The 16,030-nt window shown below is 41.9% G+C and overlaps 1 protein-coding gene across 3 annotated transcripts in view; it reads left to right on the top strand.

Annotated features, from left to right (window-relative positions):
* Positions 1-16,030, top strand: part of NPAS2 (neuronal PAS domain protein 2) — a 169,870-nt gene that overhangs the window by 69,143 nt on the left and 84,697 nt on the right. For all 3 annotated transcript variants that reach the window (XM_074964898.1, XM_074964892.1, XM_074964906.1), the window contains exon 2: positions 12,866-12,919. In XM_074964898.1, coding sequence (XP_074820999.1) covers positions 12,866-12,919 — 54 coding nt within the window. The remainder of the gene's footprint in view (positions 1-12,865; positions 12,920-16,030) is intronic.

Raw genomic sequence — 16,030 nt, 5'->3', positions numbered from 1 at the left:
CCTACTACAAGCTGAAATCACAAAAGAGCTAAACTTACTAAGAGCTGAAATCTCTGAGTGTTGTGTTAAATAGTGGGGGAACCTGAAGATATATGGTGGAGCAGTTTGCGGGACAGCGAGCAGAGCGGCTTGTGGAGCAGAGCAGTTTGCGGGATGGCTGGCAAAGCATTGCGGTTTGTGGGACGGCAAGCAGAGCAGCTTGTGGAGCAGAGCAGTTTGTTGGATGCCTAGAGCAGCTCATGGGGTAGCTGGCAGAGCGGAGCCCCATGGAGAGGTGGGGCCATCAGCTTTGGACCACGTAAGGTGCCCCTTAACCTCCCCTCCCCCATCTCCACCCAGGTTGGGAGGTAAAACTCTGCAGATAAACTTTCGAACTCTGGGGCTGCCCTGACCAGGGACAGAGACTTTTGGGTCGTTGGACTTGTGGGACTTTGGGTGATTTTGGGTTGCTGGACTCAAGAACCAAAGGGAAAGGACATGCCCCAATTTGCTTGGGGTGGCTTTTTTGCTCATGGGTTGTGTTATGAATCCTGTTGGTGGTGTTTCCCCAACATAATGCCACATTGTTTCTGTTATTAAAAGGCTTTTTGCTACACTCAGACTATGTGCTGCGAGAGGGGAAGTATTGTCTCTTGGAGGTGCCCAGCGGGGGTGGTATATATTTGTCCCAGGTCACTAGGTGGGGGCTCGAGCCGGTTTGCATTGTGTTATTGGAATGGAACCCCTAGATACTGAACCCGGCCCTTGTTGCTGCCAACTCTGACAGGCAGAAGGGTTACACTAATTTACTGCAGAGGATATCATGTGAGTGTGTTCCTTTGAAAATGTCTGGTTGTATAAATGCAAAGCATTATTATTTTTCCCAACTGGACATGTTTTCCCCCACAAAGTGTGCAGTGAGCTAAGTTATTATTATGTGTTCTGTGACAAGCCCAGTTTCATCATCACTGTAGTCAGCTCAGAATGATAGGTGACTGTGAACAGACCATTACAATCACATTGTCAGTTCATCACAGGGAACAATGTTACTGAACTGACCTACTTTTCCTGTATGCCTATAGAACACTAATCCTGTTTAGCATTGCTGGAAGGGGACAGGCGCACCAAGGAACATTCTGAGTTGTACAGATGGCAGCCTTCACTGATGAATGTTATTTTAATTTGTTAGATCTTCTGTTTTCTATTAGTGTTAGGAGTGATCTGGGCAAAATTTAATTCACATGATATATTTGGCCCATTCACCAAAGGTTGAATAATAATAATAATTAATGAAAGTGAAAATTAATAAACATTTATTTAGTGACCTTCCATCAAAGACCCCAAAGGACTGGGTAAACTTTACAAACTATGGATATGATTCTTCTAATTTCTTCTTCTTCTTCCCAGTGCATGCGCAATGTGCCTCAGGTGGCATGTGACTAGGATTCATCACCAAATTTGGTCCGCTGGTTGGATCATTAGCTTCCCCAGCTTGGGCCGTGTATTGACGAGGAGTGTGACATGAACACTTATCTGTTCCCTTCCCCTCACTTTTCTCACTTATATCAGTGTAGCTCTGTTGAGTTTAGTGGGGTCTGGACTGGCTCATGACTGTGAGTGCCAACCTCAGAGCAGGTAATCAACAAGCAGGACAGAGACCCCAAACTGGTGGTATGTTCTAAAATTAGATTTCACCAATGCAGTAACAAGTGTGAACTCCTGAAGCAATATAACCACCTTACCATGGAATCACACAATCCCCTTGGGCATTCCAGTCTATCTTGCCACCCACGCAAGCTGGACCATGTGATAGATGGTCCTTTACACCAAAAATCACAAAATATATTCAAGTAACTCCCAAAGGACCAGCCACTTACCCCAAGTAATTTGTACTCAGATCTCAAACCAAAGACAAAGCTTGTAGCCAATCCTGTAATAAATTAACTAAAGATTTAACTAAGAAAATAAATGAGTTATTTACAAGGTTAAAACACGAAATATACACATGTAAATGAGTTACAGTGTTAGGTTTAAAAAGATAATATAAGCTTCTATAATAACCAATTCTGTGTGTCCTTTAGGGCTGTCAAGGTTCCTTCCCCACTCTGAACTCTAGGGTACAGATGTGGGGACCTGCATGAAAGATCCCCTAAGCTTATTCTTACCAGCTTAGGTTAAACGCTGCCACCACCAACGTGTTTAACAATAATAACAGGGGAAGTGCCCACTTGGAAACGTCTCCCCCCACAAAAATTCCCCCAAGCCCTACACCCCCTTTCCTGGGGAAGGCTTGATAAAAATCCTCACCAATTTGCATAGGTGAACACATACCCAAGCCCTTGGATCTTAAGAACAATGAAAAGCAATCAGGTTCTTAAAAGGAGAATTTTAATTAAAAAAAAAAGTAAAAGAATCACATCTGTAAAATCAGGATGGTAAATACCTTACAGGGTGATCAGATTCAAACCATAGAGAATCCCTCTAGGCAAAACCTTAAGTTACAAAAAGACACAAAAACAGGAATATACATTCCATTCAGCACAACTTATTTTATCAGCCATTTAAACAAAACAGAATCTAACGCATATCTAACTAGATTGCTTACTGACTTTTTACAGGAGTTCTGACCTGCATTCCTGCCCTGGTCCCAGCAAAGCATCACACAGACAGAGAGGCCCTTTGTTTCCCCCCCTTCCAGCTTTGAAAGTATCTTGTCTCCTCATTGGTCATTTTGGTCAGGTGCCAGCGAGGTTATCTTAGCTTCTTAACCCTTTACAGGTGAAAGGGTTTTTCCTCTGGCCAGGAGGAATTTAAAGGTGTTTACCCTTCCGTTTATATTTATGACAAGGGCTGACCCATGCCAAGGAGTATGGGGATCTCTTGCTTATGTTTAGGAATCTCTGTCCCTCAGAGTCTGGACAGCACAGAGACCACGTTTCTCCTTGTCAGGGATTTTTTATATCCTTTACCCCAGAGAGAGTTAGGAATGCAGTCAACAAGATTTCTGTTCTTTGATGGTATGCAATGCCTCATTTGCATTCAGTGGACCATCTTGTGTGCAGAATGAGCAGTTCTACCTTAGTTAATGCTCCTTTTCCTATTTGCTGAGTTACACAATTACAGAGGGTTACAATGCACACACTCAATATAACTTCATACCATGGGATACAGATATTATAGGTAAGATTAAAACATGCAGTATCCTACAAGGATTCCATAAAGTCTAAACACTAAACACATTCTTATAACACTGATATCTGTTTTAACTATACTAACCCACAGGTGAGCCAGACTGGTTTCCAACTATGCATTTGTCAGCATTCAATGAGGCCCTGGTCCTTGGCATGAGCTGGCTCCTGATCTGCCAGCATCACAGGGGTTACTCCTGATTTACCTGGTGAGAGGAGATTTATGCTGTCTATATATAGAGCTCAGTTCACTCATCACTGAAATACAACCATCTCCAGGATGGAATAGAGAGCAGTTTAACAGTGCAGAGCTATACCATACAACAGCTTCTATAGATAAAAATGATTCTTTTTTCCAACTAACCATTTTAAGTAGGCAGAATGTAAGGAATATAGTCAAAATACATTATGTGCCTTTTCTTCTTTTATTATAATCCCATAATCTTGAGATGTATTACTTACAAACATTCCCTCATCCCAAAGCCAAGCCAACGGAACATTAATATATGTCATACTCCATAATTTTAATACCTGTATTTGTTTTCTTTAGACATTTTTGTGTTGCTTTAACCCTGAAAACATCTGAAGAGCCATTATTAACTGAAGCATGAAACTTGGGGAAATATCAAATTTAGAAATATTATCACTCCATTTAAATAACTAACCAGAAAGGTACATTTAAAGAAATATATGTCTTTTTTGAAAATTTTGATGAATATCTTCTGTTTTTGTAATCTTGTTCTATGTCTGGTTTTAAATGTAATGCTTTTTATGTAAGGATCATTCATAAATATTGAAAATGTAAATATTTTTAAACCGCAGAACAAACTATTCTCTGCCAAGAATTATTAGCCTTCATCAAGTCTAGAAAGTACAGTTTTCTTTTTACTGTGTTTTGTCCTGTTTGAAAACCCAAAATATTCTCTTTCCTAGTAAAAACAAAATTCAGCAAGCTATTGAAAGGAGGATGATTATGTTAGATATGCTTGGGCAAAAATAGCTCTAAAGCAGCACACTTACCATTCCTGTGGATTTTACCTTTGCACTTAAATACAGTAATTCCTATAGCAATTGCTGCATTACATGACACCTGGTAACTTTGTTAATGCTGCTATTCTGCCACAAAAAATCACAGGGCCTTCTCAAAATAAAATGCACATTAGAATGAAAAGGGATTTTCTTATATTTGTTACTTTCTGGCAGTTGTACTATAGATAGCTATGTTTTCAGTTCTTTAATTCAATTTGTAATTTTTCATTAACTTTTCTTTTCCCTTCTGTGTGTTATTTTTAGCAATAAACTTTAGCATATTTTGTAACAGTTCAGAAGGTTATATTTGGCCAAGATGTAGCAATAGGTTGAATTCCTGATTCAAATTTGATTTGCCCTCAAATCTGGTCATTTATTCTGATTTATTTGTATTCAGACAAATCCAGCCTAATAGTCTATCTGTTGCTTTGATTTACTATAGCATCCAGCATGGCAGGACTATCTAAGTGCCTCATCCAAAAAAAAAGAGTTAAAATCAGGTGCGTAACATGGTCACTCCCATCTTGTGGCACTGTCATCTCTCCTCTTACTCCTCACTTGTTAACCTTGCTCTAGTAAAACAGCAGGACTTTGAAGTGAAGTTTCATAAATATTAGTAAGTTTTACTGTGCTTTGGCGCAAACTCACAACTCAGAGGAAAAGAGCACAGCTGCTAGCTCAGAGTCAGAATGAAGCTCTCTAAGTCTTGGTAAGATTCACTTTGAAGTCCTACTGTGGAGCAGCCAGTGAGACAGGGAACATGCAGATTAGAGCAGGGGTTCTCAACCTTTTCCTTTCTGAGCTCCCCCGACCCCCAACCATGCTACAAAAACTCCATGGTCCACCTGTGCCACAAGAATTGTTTTTCTGCATATAAAAGCCGGGGCCAGCACTAGGGTGTAGCAATTAGGGCAATTGCCCGGGGTCCCCCACCATAGGGGGCCTCGCAAAGCTTAGTTGCTCAGGCTTCGGCATCAGCCCTGGACAGTGGGGCTTGGGGCCCCAGGCTTCAGACTCATACAGTGGTGCTTCATCTTTCTGCCCAGGTCCCCAGCAAGTCTAATGCTGGTCCTGCTTGGTAGACCCTCTGAGACCAGCTTGCAGCCCCGCAGTGGGCCCCGTGCCCCTGTTTGAGAACCACGAGATTAGAGGAGCTATCCCTCTTCAAGCAGGAGGCTTGACCACTGTGCCACTGTAGGAATCTAGCAGCATTGTCCCTGATTCCCTCAAATTATTTATTAATTTAATGTTTGTATTGCCATTACCTGCTTCCATCCCTCCATCCAGATAGGCAATTCCCCATCCATTCCTTCCCATATTTCCTCCTTGATATCCAGCAAAAGAGCAGCTGTTGTTAAAGGCCTGCCCACCGCTCAGATGTGAACATGATTCATCAGAGATACCTCTTCACTATTTCTGCATACATCTCTTATCCACACCTTGACCAGATACAGTATTTGTTTTCCCGGTACAGTACTGCTATCCAGGAGATCTAATTTAGGGCTCAGGTGTAAACGTTAAACAATGGGTGACACAGTGATCCTTTGTAACATGGATGAGCCGTTTTGGAGAAGAGGGGGAGAGTTCCCATACAGCATTAGGTGGTCCTTATCCTGGCTGACCGGCATAATAGACCCTGCATGCAGGAGATGGCAGGGGCTGCGGTTACCTAGTTTCTTTGGGAATTAGATGCTGGAAAGAGGATGAGACAGAGAATAGACAGGCCACGGCTTTAATTTGCCAGCTAGCAGAGTTGGCCAGTCACATGGAGAGACTGTGTTCCACCGTTTCACGGGGTGTTCCAAGTAACTGTTCCCCAGCACAACCTGGGAGTTCCAATGGACCTCTGTGCCTCTCTGCCCCTGTCATAATGGGCAAAAGAGTAAGTTTTTCAATCATGTTTGCTCAATCAAGTTAGCTTAATGGGATTGTAAAACTCCCTTATATTTCAGTCTAACACCTATGAAGCCAGGTTAGCTGGCTGTTTTATGGGCTATTGTGAAACCTATGACTGATCACATTTATTTTATTGTCACAGTCACACCTCATAATGTATTATCTCACGGTTTGTCTTCACTACACGGCTAAATCAGCACCACTGTGATCGATGCAGCGGCATTGATGTAGTGGGTCTGGTGAAGATGTGATAAGTCAATGGGAGAGCACTCTCCCGTCGACTTAATTAATCCACCTCAACGAGAGGCAGAAGAGCATCTCCCGTCGACATAGCGCGGTGTAGATATCGCTGTAAGTCTATATAATTTATGTCGACTTAAGTTACATAACTAAAGTAGTGTAACTTAGATCGACTTGCAGCATTAGTGTAGACAAGGCCACAGGCACAAGAGCTGTGGGGGGGGGGGAGATCTAGCTTAGCAGATGTAGCAAAGCAGTAGCATAACTTGCTAAAACCATGTTTCATATGCACTACAAGGTGATTATGGCCAGATGAGTTTTCTATTTTGAGCTCAGTTTCTACTGGGAACAGAGTATATCAAAATAAACACACACAACCTTTATCCAGGAGAATCCTTGGAGTGAGCTGACATTGTGCCTACATGACGTCTCTCCCAAGCAGCTATCATTGTATGAATGAATGTGGGGTGATAGGGAGATGCTTATTCTGTCTTTCCCTGTCAGAGGATACAGGACTGGTGGTTTGAGCTACTCTTTTGTTTCCAGGATACCACTATTTCCCCAATAAATGCAGCACACACAGAACCATAAAGAACATGATTTAAATATTGCAATAAAAATGCAAATTATCAGTTTCAGCTGTTTTCAGTAAAAATTGATACAAAAATTTATTATTTTTCACCTTGCCTCTTGCTTTGAACAAACAAGTCAAAAACGCTGTTTACCAGACATAAAGATGTCAGGTACGATGGATCTGTCAGCCAGCCATAACCCCCACATGGGACAAGAATAGACGCTGGTAGACACACCCGGCTAATGGGCAAAGAGGTCTGAAAAGGTGTAGTTAGCCAAGAAAAGGGGCAGGGCTAATTCCCACACCAGGGGGCATATCCGCAGCCAGCAAGCAATTGGCACCAACTAAAAAGAGCACAGTGAGTCAGGCCATTCTGAATCTTGCCCTGTACTGGCAAGAATCATTTGGAACTGGGCATACCACTGGCTATGTCCATTCACCCAGATGTATGTGGAACAAAGATAGTTTTTATCCTTTAACTTGCTTTATCACACTTCAGTATTTTACTATTTTGAACAAATCCCTCAGGAATGCGGCACTTTGTCTGACAAGGGCCTTGGCCAACGTTTTTGGAAGTGGCCATTGACTTGAGACAACTTGGGCCTCATTTTGACAAGTGCTGACCTCTCCCAGCTGTGAGTTCCTACTAAGCAGGAAAAATGATGACTTTCCCGTCAGAAATCTAATTAAACACCCCCTCTTGTGCACTGACCAGGCTGCTGTGAGGAGATCTGATTACTGAATCTCCCATGTGCTTTAAGCCTCCAGAATCTGAACAGACTCCATGCACTGCCCCTAGTTTGGGATCCTTAGGCCCACTCTTGCGGTGCAGATCTTCAATCTGGCATCCATTCCTGAGGGCTTAGACCCCCATGGTCCAACTGCCTAGCTCTTGACCCCTCAACCTCCCCTGTGGCTTAAGCACAGCCTCTCCCAAACTACAGCAATGTGGGTGCTCTGGGGTCACATGCTAACCCTTCAAGGACATATGACAGGTGTTGCACATAACACAGAGAGACAGACTTTGCACAGGATTCTAAAACACCAGTGCTCTTTACTTAAGAGTTAAAACACAACATAGTGCCCCTCTTGGGGGACTGTTTAGGTTCCCCCATTTCATCAGACTCCTGCAGCAGCTTCCCTCTTTTTGAGCTGGTGAAAGTGACCAAAGACACCAAATAGATCAGCTCCTGCCTTTTATAACCTTTCAGTCCCTCTGTCTAGTAATTCCCAGATCAGCCTAGTGAGTTGGTTGCCAGGAGACCATCCCCAGACAAATCAGTAAAAAGACAATGGAGAAGACAAAGAGTTGCACATTCAAAATGGAGTTTGCAGTGTGATAATGAGAGAATTCTAAATTGTAAGTTGACATATTACCCAAATTCTTATACCACTCCCTGAAAATCAGGTCCAAGTTATCTCAAGTTGGACATCTAAAAAGTGAGGCACACAAGGGCCATTATGCTATCTGGGGATTGCTGGAGCTCAAAAGCACTGCAACCACACAGCTTTCCTGGACATGCCCCTGACTTGCTTCCTCCAATGGAGGCTATGACTTAGAGGTAAATTCACTGGCTCTGTGCTCCCTTGGATTTCCCCATGTGGGGGAATCCACAGCACCCTGTTCTGGCAGCTTTGTGGCGGAAGATCAGGCCCAATATGTACATGTGGTGAGCTGAGGGTTTCTTTTTTTCTCTTCAGGTATGTTCTCATTGTGGACTATCAATTTCAAATGCTGACTGATTTGGTGGCTCACGTCAGTGAGAGACTCCTGATAGTCTTCTCTGCTGCTTCAAGCTGCTTACTATCTTTTGCTTATTATCCACCTGCTGACTCCTGCCATAAGAGTAAAGGCACAAACATGATGGTCATTGCTAAGTACTCTTATGGCAGGAGTCAGCAGGTGGGCCTATTATTCATAGGGTTGCAAATTCTTAATGTGTGAGCACTGTTCAGTCTTGGAAGAAATACTGCGTTGTTGTTAGTTTTGTCATGCAAGTTCTTTTGGGAGGAGCTGTGGCAAGGAGCAAGTGAATTTGTTCTCTGCCTTAATCACTCTAATGAGAGAGATCTTTGGGACTCAGTTCTGAAAGAGGGCGTTCCCTGTATGCTGTCTGTGACCTCCCTCCCCTCTGTTCAAAGACTGGTTGGAAAAGTATAAAATAAAAGAGTTACACTAAGAATATGCCCAGACTTCATGTCACTGATTTCTGCTCCAACAGGAAGCTGGCCTGCAGGCCCAGACGTCTTCTACAGCTTCTCAGAGGGGCGACACAACTATTTAGCAAAAAATAAAATTTTTTCTTCCATATCTATTTTATTGACCACAGTTCTAATTTCATATGCCAAATACACACTCACAAACATTGCTAGCAACACTTAAGATGCTCTGGAGATTTGATTGTGTCAACAAATGGATGTGGAATCAAAGTGACAACTGGATAGTGTCTGATACTGGCAGCATCACAGCAGATCCTGGATGTGACATCAGTCAGTGAGAAAGCCAAATCCTGGACAGAACAGAGGAGTTAGGTCTATTGCCAGTGAGTATGGGCGTAAGTTTCCCCCACAGTATAATTCCATGTATTCTGTAGATATCCAGTAATACAGTCGTTCTTTTTCTCTTCATTAATAAAAAAGTACAAAATGGTAACAATTACTGCAGTACTCAGAATCAGAGTTTGTGATCAAGACAATGGAGATGCCTAACCTAGTGATTTGAGCAAAGGCCAAGGGATTTAAGGCAAGGAACTTCTGGGTTATAGTCCTTGCTTCTGTGACTGCTTCTGTGTTCTTGGACAAGTCATTTAACCATGTTGCCTCAGTTCCTACCAATGGGCAAATAATTTTAAAAACTATTGAATTATTTGTTTGAAAATGTCACTCCATTTGTAAAATATATTATTTGAGAGTATATTTTTCAGTTCAGTTTATCAGTCTGACTCTGTGGCTCAGGGTATAATTTTTAAAAGTGTTTGTTGATTAATTTTAAAAGGTAATGAATTTTGTCAAATAAATTATTTGCTAAATAATAATCAGCTGGCTGTATGAATTTCCCCATTATGAAATGTGGATAATGATACTAACCTGCCTCATGGGCGTGTTGTGAAGCCTGATTAGCTAATGTCTGAAAGCTTTATGAGCACTACTTACTATTATTTCATAGAATCACAGAATATCAGGGTTGGAAGGGACCTCAGGAGGTCATCTAGTTCAACCCCCTGCTCAAAGCAGGACCAATCCCCAACTAAATCATCCCAGCCAGGGCTTTGTCAAGCCTGATCTTAAAAACCTCAAAGGAAGGAGATTCCACCACCTCCCTAGGTAACGCATTCCAGTGCTTCACCCTCCTAGTGAAAAAGATTTTCCTAATATCCAACGTAAACCTCCCCCACTGCAACTTGAAACCATTGCTCGTCGTTCTGTAATCTGCTACCACTGAGAACAGTCTAGATCCATCCTCTTTGGAACCCCCTTTCAGGTAGTTGAAAGCAGCTATCAAATCCCCCCTCACTCTTCTCTTCTGCAGACTAAACAATCCCAGTTCCCTCAGCCTCTCCTCATAAGTCATGTGTTCTTTGTCTATATTCTGGATTACAGAACACAGCAATTCCAATGTGCTAGTCATCAATAAAATCCAACACATGCCCTCTGTATCTCCTATTTATGCTCCTCCACTACTCAATTAAAATCCCATTAAGCTTCTCACCTATAGTGGCTTTATCCTCAGACCAATGAACAGCAGCTTTTAACCTCCTGCTGCATTTGTATTGTTACAAAAAATTAACAGCATAATTTGCACGTATATCTCATATTTCTTAGCTAACAAGTGTCTCATGAGTTAATGGAGGACAACTATCTACTAGCTACTGACAAAATTATCCATAATTCTTCCCACTGATCAGTTTTCATTATTGTTTTTAAACAAATATTCTTGAGACTATAAAATTCCTGTGCAAAATCATATGTTGAAATTGTATTCGGCCTAAGTAGTGCATATTCGTAACTTGGCCCTCCTTTTTTAACTTTTTGTTGCATCATACTTCCTAAATTTTGTGGAATCATTTAATGGAAAGAATAGTGATACAGAATGCCACTTTGCAAATCACAGTGTAGGAAGTCTAAAGTTTGAAACATTGTGCTGTTGATCCTGAAAATCCTTGTGGGGGTTGCAGCAGTGCATAAGGGTTTTGTGCTCTGATACAAGTGGGAGTACATGCCTTGAATGGACACAGGTAATGATAAATGCGAGGCTTTGTTCTCCTCACTGCTTGGTATTATGTCTCAAGCCTCCTTTCTTCAAAAGAGTGCTTGACAAAAGGGGGGCAGGCAGTCGCCAGAGAACGAATGTATCCGGCTGTGTACACATTACCGCCTACGTTGGTATAAGTTATGTTGCTCAGGCGTGTGAATAAGCCACTCCGTGAGCAACGTAAGTTACACTGACCTAAGCGGTAGTGTGGACAGCGCTATATCAGTGGGAGAGTTTCTCCTGCCAACATAGCTACTGCCATTTGCGGGGGCTGGAGTAATTAAGTCAATTTAGAACGTCTGCACTCAGTGCTACAGCAGGGCAGCTGCATCGGTGCAGTTGCACCACTGTAAGCTCTGTAGGGTAGCCATAGCTTGAGGAGACACAGCTGAATCCTCGGCTGTGCTGAGTTTACATGGCTTTTTACCTGTCTTGCCTACATGATTTACCTATTTTACCTACTCTTCTTATGAGCTATGGTTGGCACTTGTACGTGTCTGTTGCAGGTTCACAATGGCTCATTCTTATAGAAGCAATGGACATACGCCTTATGGCAGATCAAGAATTTAGTCAGTGTCTGTTCCAAAACGGTTAATACTGACAAGTCTGGTAAACGTTCAGTTTTGCACAGGGGTTGCATTTTTTCTGTGTGACAAGTCAAGTTGGTCTAACATAGGACTGACAGCTGCACCACTTAAAAACCTATCGAACTCTAAAAAATTAAGCTCAAGTCAGATAGTGAGAAGGCAGTTGGGCCCATTCAACCCCTGACCTCTTGACTGAGACTTCAACAAGGGTCTCAGACATTGTCAGTTGCAAGGCTGGTTTTTGCAACGTGTAAAAAAACCTGTACTCTAGGAACTAGAAGTCAATAGGACTTAAGCACGTGCTTCAGAGCTTTGTGGAATTGGGCCCACAATGCATCCTCATATTACCTTTGCCTTTGGGGTTCCTGCTGAGCTCTTGTAGGAACTTTAAGCTTCCCCCAACTGGAGGAACCGCCCGGGAGGGCAGTAGTGGAAATAATACCTGCTTTTCCCCAGGGGTGAATCCTCTTTGGGACAGGCGGCATTGAATGTGCAGAGGGGTTCCATATTTACCTCCCTGTATCTCCTGGGGTTCATCTAGCTCAATGGCTTTCAACCTGTGGTCCATGCACCCCACCCCCGCCAGGGGAGTCCACAGACTATGTCTAAGGGGTTCGTGAAAGGTTATTGTTACCGTAGAGCAGTGGTTTTCAATTGTGGTCTGCAGACCCCGGAGCTCCGCAGACTATGTCTGAGATTTCCAAAGGGATCTGCACCTCCATTCGAAATATTTTGGGGGTCCGCAAATGAAAAAAGGTTGAAAACCACTGGTCTAGCCTAGTAACTTGGAGGTGTCCACAGTAGACAGATTAGACTGTAAACTTTTCAGAGGGACTGTCTTTTTAGTATGTGTTTTTACTTTGCCTACCACAATGGGGCCTTAATCTCTGATTGGAGCCCTTGGCTGCTATTGCAGTACAAAACATTAATAATGAATCATAACATCTACAATAGATGGTTCTTAAAATTAAGGTCTGAGTTTAAAACCCTGCTGACATGTTTATTTGGCTTGGGTACCGTCATCTGTTATTACAGTAAAGCAGAAGTGTGACTCTGAGATTAACCTGAAGGTAGAGCTAATGACAGGACAACTGAAAATAACTCTGCATTCTTTCCACAGGAAAAGCTGGTCAGACAATCTCATGGATGAAAATGAGAAAGACAGGGCAAAGAGGTGAGCCCTTTTTTTCTCTTATAACACTGTTCATTTTGTTGTGAACCTAAGGTTTTATGTTGCTGCAGAAGCTGTTTTTTCCCTCCTAATTAACCAAAAGGGAGAGAAAAATAAAGCCAAATACAACTTGAAAAACTGTTGAATCACAAAGCACTATTATCAGCCATCTTTTAAGAATAAAATCATGTCAATAGTGCGTCCTCTGAAAAATATCAGCAAGCCAAATACAAGGGTTATTTTTTCACATTACTGCATAGGATCAATCGAGGAACCTACAGAACGCTGTTTCTGCCACGGTACAACTGTCTAGTCCACCATGTGTATAAAATAACACATATTGTTATATAATCTTTATGACAAACACTTTGTAAAAGAAACACAGATTGTTAATTGAAAATAATGAGGTTTTCTTATTATGTTACTCAGTTTATACATGGGTAATCATCTGATAATGATTTGGGAGAAAAACAAAACAAAAAGCGACTAATACTCTCAAATCACCTAATCACCAAAAAAGAATACCATTACAAACATTATTTCAGACCTAAACATAATCTCCTTTCATATGTGCTTGTTATGGTTTGGGTTAAACTCCATTGAAGCTAGGGTAAATGATGGTGCGGCTAAATGCCCCTTTGGTTAGTAATAATCAAAACAATAGAAGCCACCACCAAACACACAGATCCACTTGGCAAGACTGAGTCAGAAGCTATGCCATGCAGGGTGAGGGGTTTACCAGGATTGATACAGCAAATGCAAGGGTTAAAGCATTGATTGATAGAGCTATTATTGTGTGTGTCTGTGTTTTTGAGGAAAACCGGAGAAAACACTAGAGAGCAAGGACAGAAAAACCAAGGGCACAATCAGAACAAGCACTGGGAATGTGGTCTTAAGAAAACATAAGCAAGAGTTTAGGGAAAGAAAGAAAAAAAAAAGCTGAGAGAGACAGCTTTTGAGCTGAGTGCTGATTGGAAAAGGTGCCTGCTACTGTGAGCAAAGACACTGTCTCATGATTGTTGGATTCCTGCTGTGTTTGGGGAAATAGGTCTTTGTACATTCTTTGTAAATAAACAGTATTGCTTCAAAGAAACATCTGGTTCCATCACCAATTACTGCTCCTAACTGGAACAACCCACAAGACGCTGAATTTTTAGCTAATTGATTGGGTCTAATTGGTAACGTGCTATTAACTACAGTGGTAAAGTCACAGTTCATACATACACAGGAAATTGCTACTAACACTTTGTAGGGGTTGTCTTTTCAGGTAGGAAATCATTTGTTGCAGTAAAACTCCATAATAATTGGCTGGCACCAGGAGTGTCACAGAATCTCTTTGCTAGCAACTTTTTTGGAAGTGTGATCAGTACTGCGACCAGCAGTTTAACTGGTGTAGAGGGAGCCTTAGGTTGCATGTACGTTTTTCCTTTGTTCTTTCTAATGAAAGTATTTCCAGTCCAGGCACAACTAGTTGGTCCAGGCTCGTCTCTTTTGATTTTTTTCCTGCTTCTTCCCTTCTGCAGCCTTTTTTCACTAATATAGATCAGAACGCTCTTCAGCCATGCTCAACTGTTCTCCTTTGCTTCTTTTCTAATTCATGCGTGCTCGAGATACAGACGCCCACTGTTTGATACCAGGAGCAATGTGCAGACTTAACTGCTGCAAACACTTAGGACTGCAAAGGATGTCTTCTAAGGCAAAGGGCCTATCAAAGTTTTCCCAAAGCCACTGTGCTGACACTCTTCACAAGGGACTTAATGTATGACAGTTGCTAAACATAGTATTAAAAATGCATACTACAAAGAAGCACAATATAAGGATGCGCCTAACCATCTGTAAATAATGTAGACCTCTGTGAATGGAGGAGGAGGATGAAGGGAATGGATGCCTCATTCCACATTACATCATGAAAAAGATGTCTTTGGAGATGATCTATCGCAGCTGAAAGTGTCATACAAAGTGTCAAGAATTATAACATTGCTGGAATGCAGGGTTGTTTTTCATGGAGTGGGGAATGAAGCAAAGGGGAGAATAGAGGGAGGAATTCCAGATTTAACTGTCACTACCAGTTCACACACTTAGGTCCAAATTACTTTTATGATGCATGCAAGGCAACCATTTAAAAAAGGGGTTAGTGAGCAACATACACACAGAACGGACATAGGAAAACACATATCTTAAATAGTGGTAGTTGTCATTACCATCTGCTGACATTTTAATGCCTCTTTTTTTTTTTTAAGGGGCATTTTTGGTGATGCATAGGGACAAGCCTTTGTTAATATTTACTCAGAATCAAAATTCCATTCAGACAGTGTATCTTTTTCCCATTAGCATATGCCATATTGCTTTGAAGATAACCAGGAGGTACATAACCAGGACTAATGGTATGAATTGTGCAATCAGAATTTGCTTCCTTTAATAGTTTGATATAGTTTATGTCAGTGCCCTGCTCTTCAAAAGCTTTCAACACCGCATTGATCTCTATGCTGCTGAACGTTCTATGCTGTTGAATGCTGCACTACAGATATAACCTTGTTTGATACTCCCCTTCACATCCCAGTTAATAAAGGTGTGCAACAAGGAGAAACGGTTTCACCGAAACTCTTCACAGACTGCCTCGAAGTGATAATGGGACAAATGAATTGGAAGGGTGGAATCAACATCAATGGGGAACAGGTAAACCGTCTCAGATTTGTGGACGATATTGGGTTGATCGCCGAAAATGATATCGAACTACAGAAAATGCTGCAAGAACTCAACACAAAAAGCAGCCAAGTCGGATTGAAAATTTACCCCTCCAAAACGAAATTTATGTGGTCTGATACCTTACCAAAAGTCCAGATAACAACCAAGGGAGAACAAATAGAAGAAGTTGAGCAATATGTCTATTTGGGCCAAGAAATTAACATGCGTCAAGATCAGAAAGGTGAACTCTCGTGAAGAAAGAAAGCAGGTTGGTGTGCATTCAATTCTATCAAGGATGTCCTCCAAGGAAAAATCAAAAAGGCAACACGTACCAGCCTCTTCAACTCAACAGTCCTGCCAGCAATGTTGTACGGCAGCGAAACATGGGTGCTGATGAAGGCAGAGGAGCAGCAACTGTGTGTCACAGAG

This window comes from Natator depressus, chromosome 1 (genome assembly GCF_965152275.1).
Source record: "Natator depressus isolate rNatDep1 chromosome 1, rNatDep2.hap1, whole genome shotgun sequence".
NCBI lineage: Eukaryota > Metazoa > Chordata > Testudines > Cheloniidae > Natator > Natator depressus.
Note: the sequence above shows the minus strand (reverse complement) of the source record. Positions and strands in the feature narration are given on the sequence as shown.